Raw genomic sequence first — 11,259 nt, forward strand, 5'->3', positions numbered from 1 at the left:
GTTGTCTAAGCCTCCTCCCTCACTCTGCCGCCGTCTTCACCTCACCATCGCCTCCTTCTCAGCCACCTCTAGCACGACCGTCAAGCACTTCAACATTCTAACATGGACGGAGCGACGATGATCACCGCATCGGCATCCAACTCATCCATCCTCATGGCTAACATTTTGGTATCCTCCAAAGTGTCTGCGAGCACAACACTTCTCTCTTTAAACTTGGTCTTCTTCTCTTTGAGATTAATTTTCTTCTTGATCGCCGCCATCAAGATGTCAAACCTCTCCGCCTTTTTTTCTCCTTCACGTTGGAGCGCTTGACTCATGCCTCCTCCTTCTTCGCCAAGATGCCCTCGAACCACTTCGCCATCTTGGCCGCCACCTCTTCCCGCTTCTCCTCTTCCTCCCTCCCTTCTTTCCCGAAACGTGCTTCTAACCTTCTTGGGTGGCTCTATCATTGGTCAGTTGGATCACCCACTTTTTCCTCATTGCTGATGTCGACGGTCTTGATGGAATTGATAATTGATAGTTGCACTTGGGTTGCCCATTGAATTTCAACCAACAACGCATGAGGATGAAGCTCTTCTTCTCCACCTTCAAGAACAAGTTGCACGCACGGAGGAACATGTGGTATATTCCGTCAAATGACCAACACATAGAGCATAATCCGACCAAATGACCAACACGGCCGGTATGGAATAAGGTCTTCCCAACCGGTCCTCGTTCCGACGATACTTCATCATATCACCGACAGGCGTGTCTTCAGATCTGATTCTTCATGTCTTACATTTTTTTTACAGGATTGTCCCGGTCGCGTTGTCCTGCGAAGCCGACAATGTGGTTGTTCGTTTTGGTCCTCTGACTCCAGTTCTAATCGACAAAGGTTAGTCAGTCTCGATCCTCGTCAAAGAGCATGTGAGGTTTGTATTCCCCGACTCCGTCTTGCCAAAATTGGGGCGTTCTACTAGCCCTCTTCGTCATTTTCTTCTACAAGATGTCTCTCTGCTACGCAGATCATAGGCGCCAACGTCTAGTCTACAACAACAACTTTCCGGCTGTTGCTTCTGCAATCTTCTGGGTTTAAACAAGTTTGCTCCGCTGGGACGAAGTCCCAGAGCCAACAATGGGCTTGCTCACGGTGTGCCGCAGGTAGATGTAGGAGGAAGAAGGTTGCATCACCCCAAGTATTTGGGTGTATTTTCCTTTTTTCGTAAAGGTGTTTTTCTAAGGGTTTGTGCTAATTAATACATGAGCTTTGGCCTTTTTGCAAAAAAGAGACACCTGCTCCTCACATATTACAACTGAACCCTGCAGGACAATGATGCTACAACCATGGGGGTCATCTTCTCAGACAAAACCAACCGTCTCAATGTAGTATTTTGTCATCGAGTCATCACTGTTTTTTCTAAAAGACACCCACAAGGCATGTTTTATCTAATAATTGTGAAACAAAATAGGAAACAATATAGACTAAGCTAAAAACACACAAAAAAATTTAAATACACAGAACAATGAAGACTCACAAACAAACACACATACCATATAGTTTTTTTGGACTGAATTATCCCTCTCCACTCAAACTTTAGTGTTTATAGGGATACATAAGTCCGAATCTTGTGTCGACAGCCACAAGTGGCATCAAATCTCCCCTCGAGTGAGCTTATGGAGAACCTATTAGCCTCCATGCTGGATCCTCTTTTTTCATAGCATCTCTAAGGGCGCTCCTCAAAACTTTCTTGTATATTTAGACGGACAATTCGGACATGTCTAGACACAAAGACGTCCGTGCAATGGGTCTTCCGAACCTGCCCCATATGTTTAGACTCCCCCAAACATGCCCCAATATGTGGAGAAGAAATGAGACCGCCCGGACATGTTTTTCACATCAATTTTGATCCTCTCCCCATCTCTCTGTATCATTGTAAGGATGGACACATGGGGATCGTTCCCTAGTGTCGGTGGACATATCATGGGTCCACATGATGGTCTCAATAGCTCCACTCGGAGCTATTATTCCATATAGTTTTTTGAGAGGTTGTTAATCCATATAGATTTTTTAAGCTAGTCGTGTGCAACATTGGAAAATGCGCATATGTGGTGGCCTGGCGACATCAAAGGAGCAATAGTCACTGTGATTGCATACCAGGTGAGATGTTCATGTGCAGAAGCCTTGGAGATTTTTCCATACCCATGTGCAAGCAAATAATGAGCATCGGGATAAATTGGAGGCACTTGATGCTCAAACGTTGAATATCAATGTTGATGGGACAAAACAAGGGTGGATAGAGTGTCGTGGCGAAGGATCACTCTCATGTCGTGATTGAGACGAGAGAAAACTGCCGGGAGTTTGTCCATGACCCCTTCATAGTCGAGTTATGCGTGATGGAGGAAGCAATCAACATGGTGACATCCATCAGTGCAGTTTGCAACGTGGTGGGATAGATGCTCTTAATAGCAAGATATTTGACTCATACACGGTGGCTACTCAAATTAAATACCTTAAGGTCTAGTTGAAACTTTGGTTTGCCTCATGTTTTGTTATTTCTTGTCGGAGAGGTCCCAATGTTGTGGCCTCTGAGATGGACCAACTTTGTGCCATACGAATCATGTTGACTATTGTACCTAGGCGGACGATGTACTAGCTAGCGTTGATGTCCTTTGTGATTACGTAGTAAAGCTTTGCTTTAACATTAAGAACATTCAATGACTAGTACCGTCCTCTAATGAGATTCTTATTATTTTCACGTTAACAATGGCAAACCAAACACCTTCTAAATGTACATAATTGTGGGGTCGTTATTTTGTCGCACTCGGCAGTGAGAAAAATGGCTTGAACGTCATCAAGAGTCCAATTATTGCCACCATATTCAAGAATATGAAAAGGATCTGGTCACCTGCATGTCACATGATAAATAAAATAAGTGTATTTCTTGATAATATGTACCCGATTCCATTCAGGTTAAAGCAAAGGCAAATGCAATTAGTATGGATTGGAAAAGAGTGTGTTTACCTGGTAAGAACAACCCCGTTGTGTTCTTCTGAGCCCATGAAAACCTACAGGAGGAAAGAAATACAGTTAATTGGCTAGGAAACACACTTAACAAAGAAGGAACTAGAGGGATCTCATAAAAGAAAAGAAACATTGTACTTACAGAACTCCTGCTGCTGCTGGACCTACTGCTTTGAAGATTGACATCAAAGTAACACTGATACCATTTGCAACACCCCTTTGTTCTTGCCTCTATACATTTTTCCATCAAAGAATTTAGAACATAGTGAAAGTGGCTCAAAGAAAATGCCATGAGGCTAATACAATTGCAGGTATATATGATAGTTATAATACATACCACCACAGTGTTTTGCAGAATATTGCACGCAGTCGTAATCGTTGCCTGTTTCATTTAAGATAAACATGAAAATATGTTCATGACTGATTATCTATTAAGCCACTTTCCACCGGCCTTGTTTCTATAAGGGTAATTTTATTTCATTTGTACTAGGGTGCTTGAATATGGATTCTCCAAGCCTCCCAAAAATTGTAATCAACAAATTATTAGTTTTCTTTTTGAAAAGGGAAATATGGTTGATCTTCTTGCGTCTGCAACAAGATGACCAACATGTTTGCATAAGATTTTGGTTTAAAAAAGATCAAAGCTTTCACCCCCACCTCTCGTCTTACTTTTCTATAGTATACATACGCGTATAGAACCAAAAATATTTGTATAGTAGGGTAACTAAAATATTTTTATAGGATGGGTTTGTATGTATTTTTTAACCCAACAATGAACACCCCTAATTTGTACTTTCACTTCCAGTGAAGAATCAAAAATAATAATATATTAATAGTTTTGCTTTGATCATATAAGTGAACTTACCGCAAACATATTTTTTAGAAGCGAAGCTATATTGATGAGTACTTTGAGCTCCACACCATATAGGTTGGCTATGAATGGATATGTTGCAACAAGTAGTATAGATAATACCTGGAAAAACACACATGCATTTAGTATTGTACAATAGTTTTGTGATATTAAAGAAGTATCTCAACATAAAATGTTCTTCTCACGTACCGCTGCAGAACGGAATGGCTTGATTAACCCAGCATACTTGGCAAGGAATGGATAAACCACGAGTTGATATACAAAAATACCAATACCTACAATATCAAGCGAAGATGATCATAAGGTAAAGAATTCAAAACAACTGCTACATGTAATGTGTAAAGTAGTCAGTTTACTTATGTACGTATTTGTTTCATTCATTTTGTCGCTGACCATGTCTCTCTTTCACAATCAACATACTATTCAATGCAAAGAAACTTCACATACCCGAGATAGCTAGCACAGTACCAACGTCCTCAGATGTAAAATTTAGTCCCCGGTATTTTCTGCTGCTCACAGCCCAGAGTGAAAATATCTGAACATGGAATTTACATAGAAAATGAACACGTGAAGTTTCTTGAGTTCCCCAATTGAATGGTTAGCTATAGTATATAGATAATATTAACACGTGCATCTTTTCATATGGAAATGTTGTTGAATATGTTGAAGATACATAAATATAGATTTACCTCAATATAAGCGGTATCATAGAGAGAAAACACACAGTAGAGGGTAATTGCTGACATCAATTGCCAGTTCTTTAACAGGCTCATTGTAGATGCGAATCTCCCCGATCTAGATTGTATACCTTTCACATTTACTATGTTTGGATCAACAACTTGTGCCTCCATTGTATCAATGGCTTCTACATTGTCATCATGGTGCATGTGCAAAGTTTCCTAAGAAAATAATTTTTAAGTAGGAATTCAAGGGAGAGAATGTATCATAGAGAGATTTACAGGGCAAGGGGCATACCGGAAGCCAAATGCACGCAACACATGCTCCTGCCGCTAAAACTGATATGGCGAAGGAAGGGAGGAAATATGGAAACCTAAAGGTACATGTAACTGAAAGGTTATCTTATGGTCTAAATGATGCAAATATTTATATCATTGTAATAGTATGAGTAATAATTTACCTTCCAAATATGGATTTCTCTGAAAAAATATTGGGATACTTCTTTGCAGGCTGATACAAGATAGAGAATTCTCAATGCTAGTCAGTGTACATGAGTAAAGTCTCGAAAGGGAGAGATTATGTCCATCCTTCCAAACGGTTATTACTTTAAATCATTAAATATGAATTCAGCTAAAACCCACTTAGAATAAAGCGTTTCTGAACCTTGCAATTTTTATTATACAACCATGATATGAAAGTTCGAGATCAACCAAGGAGACATATAGCCACAATTAGAAACCTCACAAACTAAAAAAACAAAGAATAAAAAACACATCATGGCATATTGCCGAACACAAATACATGCCAAAGCAAGTTCCTTGTTACCCATACATCACGGCTACCAAGAGATTCTTTGCACACAAGAAATTCTAAACATCAATGAGTAGAGGAGCATAGTTTTCACAGAGATAACTCTATCAGGGGATACGACTGACGTAGTCTAGATTTTCATCCAAGAATCATGTATCGGTACCCCATAGTCACACTCTCAGGTAGAAAATGTTGAAGAGTGTCATCTAGTTGGTCTAAATAGCCAAGCCTAGATTTTCACCAAGATAGCAAGTACTCCCTCCTATCCATATTATTTGTGGCTCAAACAGATGTGCCTAGATGTATTTTAGTGCTAGATACATCCGTTTGAATGGCAAGTAATATGGATCAGAGGGAGTACTTCAATTGCCGACTAAGACCTCAATGCCACCATTGCTGGATTGGATCCAATCAAAGACTATACCACCACACCATGTCTTAACTAGCACTCCCTCATTTGATAATTGCCATCATCACTCCGCGATCCGCCTAGTGGATGACGCAAGTTACCCAAACACTAGCTGATGCTGACGAAAGGGTACACATGTGAGATTGCCAAATGTCTTGTTGAAGGGCCTTGATATGAGAAGTGCAAAAATTCAATCAAACTAGAAGGAGCCAACCAACACAAGACACACCCTACGTTGCAACCTACAAAAATAACATGTTGTTCACCATCTGCCGAAATCACGGAACATTGCGTTCTCCACTACCCATTAATGGATGCTCATGTCATGGTCGCCTTTATGATCCATAAGCGTTGCGCTGATCGATATCCTCACATCCTTATCTCCACACATCTCCCGCACACGACCAATGAGGGCGAAGGACAAGGAAGGAGGGTCCATATGCCTACCGGGCTCATGAGTGAAGGTGAGAGGATACAATGGTGGCTAGTGGTGGCTTGCTAGGGGAAGCCATAGTTTCTCATGGGCCCCCCATGGGCGACTGGGAAAGCGGTGTTTCTTATTTGTGGGTGTTGACATTTTTGCACCAACTAGTATAGTATTTATTATTTTAAGTTATAGATTATGGATGCATACATTTGTAGCTGATTATTAATGAGTTATGTAGTAATGACCTTCTAGGACTGCCATATTCAACATCTCCTCTATGCTCCTGGATCTAACTTGCCCTTAGTTTTTAAAATGAAACATTAACTACACAAGGATTTTTTTTCCATATTTCTACTGAAAGTGGATTGATCCTCACCTGGGAAAGAAATCCTCCGATGGCTGGTCCAATAACAAACGCTATTGCTCGCGAAGATGTAACCTACATATAGTGTCGCACATAAGTGTATAGTTGTTACAATGATATAAGCATTATAATCTAAGCCTTCAAGTAAATAAAAATAGACAACCAGAAACACAAAACGAAAAGGCAAACAGTTCGGAATCACAACATTTTTCCAACCCCCAAACCTGTTAAGCTCGCTTGGGGCGAACATGGGCGACCCCCCCTCCAACGCCACCGGCCTCCCCATGACAGACCCTCACTACCATTGTCGCTGCCTTGAATGGCAACGGTGACAATCTTATAGTCTTCCCAAGGGGTGGGGCTCTACCCAACACTTATCGCATGGCAGAGCAGTGAGCTAGGATGGTGGCTCTGAATTACCAGATGGTGTCTTCTCGTAGTCAGGGGGAGTGGGAGGTGAGGGCATCGGTGTGTAGCTAAGAATTGACGGTTATATAGGAGCAATAGTTGCATGGTGAGTGGTGTGGATGTCGGTGGTGTGACATTTATGGGCCCTTGGTAGCGTGGTTTCCTCTATGGACTTGGATACCTCCCCTCCTAGTGTTCCACTATGTACGCTTTTGGATGGGGATGCTCCAACACTTTTGGATCTGGAGCGAGCGAGCTTGCCCCCACCCATCTAGATTTGTAAAGGGTGGGATACATGAAGGTGTTGTTGGATGAGACCTCGCTGGTAGGAGCAGAAGATTCCAAGGCAACACAGTTGCACTAGGAAAAGGCCCACTCAACATGATAGTAGATCCAGGAAGTAGTGTCATGGCTCGTCACTGTAGGGTGGTGGCTCTCGGCCTTATGGGCATTAGGGTCATCCACTCGGCTCATGGGATAGGTTAACACACATGGATAAGGAGTCGAACCTAGGTCTTAATTGACAATCAAGGTCCGCGGGTAGTCTTCATACGCAGTTTGGGTTGTAGGACTTGTAGAGTGTGCAATGTTTCATTTTGACTATGAGCGAATGAACTCAAGGTGGAAACACCCTCGGCCGTTTGCGAGGCCACTTCGGAGCATATATCTGGCGTGATGGTATGGGGGTGGGAGGCAACTCTTCACCGGGGACGCCTTTTGCTGGGAAGAGCGAGGCGGTGCCTCTAGTGAGTGGTGTGGTAGACTACCCTTGCAACAACCCAGTGCCGGTTGTGGCACCTGATGTGATTGTCATGGACCTAATGCTCATCCACCCATTGGGGTCTCTTTTCTAGTGAAGTCCCAAACCTGACTTCGCCGATTTGGGTAGTAGCGTCATGATCAATGTGACGTACTTCTTGGAGACATTGTTTTGGAGTGGCAAACCTTTGTGGCAGGCAAGGCAATATTGGCGGAAGATCATCGCCTTTGGGTGTAGTAGGTTGTGTGAGCTACATTAGCAGGGGTGTCAGGGCTTGCCATCTTCTGTGATGGTGGAAGGGTTCATTTCTGCTTCCTTTTTGTTTTGGATTCTCTACCCATTGGTGAAGAAGCCGTGGTTGTGGTTGGTTGGCGTTGCTACATACCTAGTTTTGGGTAGGGTTTGTGTGGTTTCATCAAGTTTTAATTACCGAGGATTGTGTGGTTTTGGGGTCCGGACTCTCCTGTATTTCTTCTTAATGAATAGCTAGGGCTCTTGGTGGTTTCTTAAAAAAAGATGAACTATTCTTACCAGAGAAATTCCAAGAGCTTGGTGCTCTGTCCTGCAGACTTCCGAAGCATAGGCCTAGGGAATGCATACACAACCATGAGAGTTCAACATCTAAGTATCATTTTCTTAATTAATCATAGTAGCTGCACAATCAATAAATTACCTTGATTGGTCCTAGTATACCACAAAGTAACCCAAGTAGCCCCCTAGTTACAATTGCCATCCAGTAAGTCGTGCTAAGGCCGAACAAGGTGTTAAATATGATCCTGAAATAGAAGTAGAATAAGATTTACTTTGATTTAATTGATAGGAGAGAAATATATTTCCATACTATGCATGAATCTGCCATACACTGAGAGGATACTGATCACAATGCAAGGCTTCCTCCCATATTTGTCAGCAAACATGCCCCATGGCACAGCAGTAATAGTTCTTGCAAGGAAGTAAGTAGCCCCTAAACACAGAGAGTATAATGTCAGTCATTATTAATAAAAAATAACCGTTGTCACATAAGGCTATCAAAGTCTACTACTCTACTTAGTGTACTTGTATTTAATTTCCTTCTCGTTTCTTCCTTTGTTGTCAAACCATGAGTAGGGGCGATGCTCACCGACAAAACCAGCAAAGAACCCGATATCTTGTTCTTGCTTTGCGACTTTCAAGTCTCTAATCTATTGCACCATAGCAAAATTCAGCATACAATTAGTCAGCGTTAGGTGTACAAATTTAAACAATAACTTCAATGAATATCATTGAGATAAATGTTGCAAACTATAACATCTCTGCATACCATAAAGTATAGATAGGGGAACAATGAATGAATTGGTAGTGCTGGAAAGACAGAAAGAAAACAAGGTATTAGTTTGTAGAACAATGAATGAATTGGTAGTGCTGGAAGGACAAAAGAAAACAAGGTATTAGTTTGGGAGCGTTGACCTAGTTTGATGTAGTTTGAACAAAAACAAACAAGAGGGATATGTTTAAATTTGTTTAAGAAGGTGACATATATATGATTTATATAAATAAATTGTAAGAGTATAGGCAAAAATCATTAATTAAATGATAAGGACACATGTTTGGGACTACCTCCTAAAGTCTTGTCCAGGCCGATCATGAGACAGTAACAACATGTACCTACTGCCTACATAATAGTACAAGGACAAATCCTTGCGTGCAGGCCGACACACGGTATACAAAACTAAGACCATGAAAATGCAAGGTGTTTAGAAAAGTGTTTGTAGAAATAAATTATTATTTTTCTCCGATGCTTATTTCGATGGCAGAGGTTCCTAAGTAAGCGTATGTGCTTACAAATAAGCACCGGTGCTTGAAGAAAAAATCAATTTATTTTCATAAACACCTTGCATTGTATATGGCCCAAGACACTATTGTACTCGCCGACCGGACATGACCCATCGTCTGGACTAGTAGTTTTGGGCATATAGACTAAACACAAACACACACGCACGCACGCACGCAAGCAACACGCACACGCACACGCACACACTTAACTTAATTGTTGTGTGTCTATCTTTACGTTGGTATTTATTTTCTCATCGATACACACAAACTGACTATGACACGACTAACATGAGAACATACACTTAGTTCAGACTCTATTGGGCACAGTTCAGCGTCGTCCATCTACACAAAGTTCAGCGTCGTCCATCCAAAAAAAACAAACAAAGACATGACTCTTAACCGTTTCATCATGAGAGCAACCTCAGTTCCACACAACTTGACTCTATCGGGCAATGTGGTGATACACCTGCAATACTCCTGATGGCTATAGTAACGAACTTTGCATATGTCAATACTTCTTAGCATCGCCTTCAGTACGCGAGAACATCAGTTGATTTTCTTCCTTTCCCCATCCACATCGATCTGTTCAGTGTGAACATGTCCCTCTCACCTCTATCGCTGACATTGTCATCGTATCTGCCAACGACCAGGAGAAGCATTTTTGGGATGGCCAGTATAGGCAGTAGCATACCACCACAATGATGCCCTCCATCTTTGATCTGAGGTCTCATTTCTTTTTTGAGGGAGAGAGTTGATTTTCCAAGTACCCCGCTGTTGGCGTGGCTGAATCCCGTCCCGGGTAGGGGTGATGGAGTGACGTGCTTTTTCAGCAAAAGCCTTTCCCAGTCGCTACACGATCCACAGGGGCTTATATTTTGGAACGGACGAATTTTTATTTTTATAGCTAATAAAATATGACCACAACCATGCAATGGAAATATAGAGTGCTACTAGTTCAGTAGCTTTTTGTGAATGAAAGAGCAACTACGTAAGAAACGTTCGTCCCATGCAGAGCCAAGAAACACAAACGAAATGGAGTGGTTTACACTTACTAGAGCAGAGGCAGACGATCCAGATGTAGCAGAAGTTGAGGTAGGGGATGCCTGTCTTGGTCTTGTTGATCTCATCCAGCCTGCACCCGGGGCACCCCTTCTTGCAAAGCTTCATTCCCTTCAACAATGGCGGCGCCGCAACCGCCATCGCAGCAGCTGCCTCGCTCTTCTCGTCTGATGGACAAGAAAGGAACTTTGGATTAGCTCGGCCTGCTATTTTCAGTTGAGTCTACTGAGAGTGTTCTGCATTTGTACGATCTCCATGACATATTTAGCCGTGCTCTACTGTCAAAAAATTACACGTTGCCTCGCCTGATGGTTCTTAATCTTTTGCACGTGGACCTAGTAGAAAATGCTGCATGCATGCATGCATGTGACCAGACGGAGAAACCAGCCAAGACTCAACACACGGGAGATATCTTGTCGAAACAAAAAATGCATGTTCTAAAAAACACAGAGGCAAAGAGGCAACGAACAGGATGAACAGCTTATGCACATACATTGCTTCTTCGTCTCCAAACTTGATACGGCCTCCTCCGACCGACTCGGCTCTTTCATCCTGTTTGGCTGCCTCTTCCACCCTGGGCTACCACACAAGAGGACGTGACCGCTCTTCATTTTTCTCTATCTTCTCTCTTTCTCTCTCTCGCCTTCCCAAATCCTTGTG

The 11,259-nt window shown here is 42.1% G+C and overlaps 1 protein-coding gene across 1 annotated transcript; it reads right to left on the reverse strand.

The window, feature by feature from the left end:
* Positions 1 to 2,707: 2,707 nt before the first annotated feature.
* LOC119272447 (probable peptide/nitrate transporter At3g43790) lies at positions 2,708 to 10,750 on the reverse strand. Its single transcript, XM_037553935.1, has 17 exons — positions 10,593 to 10,750; positions 9,029 to 9,069; positions 8,849 to 8,909; positions 8,590 to 8,692; positions 8,402 to 8,504; positions 8,260 to 8,313; positions 6,573 to 6,635; positions 5,011 to 5,060; positions 4,848 to 4,923; positions 4,562 to 4,771; positions 4,320 to 4,407; positions 4,062 to 4,147; positions 3,867 to 3,974; positions 3,339 to 3,383; positions 3,144 to 3,232; positions 3,002 to 3,045; positions 2,708 to 2,885 (listed from the first exon to the last, which is right to left on the reverse strand). Exons 1-17 carry the CDS (start codon positions 10,738 to 10,740, stop codon positions 2,788 to 2,790), a joined length of 1,467 nt encoding a protein of 488 aa, XP_037409832.1. The 5' UTR covers positions 10,741 to 10,750; the 3' UTR covers positions 2,708 to 2,787.
* Positions 10,751 to 11,259: the final 509 nt, after the last annotated feature.

The sequence above is a fragment of the Triticum dicoccoides genome, chromosome 3A (assembly GCF_002162155.2).
Source record: "Triticum dicoccoides isolate Atlit2015 ecotype Zavitan chromosome 3A, WEW_v2.0, whole genome shotgun sequence".
Taxonomy (NCBI): Eukaryota; Viridiplantae; Streptophyta; class Magnoliopsida; order Poales; family Poaceae; genus Triticum; species Triticum dicoccoides.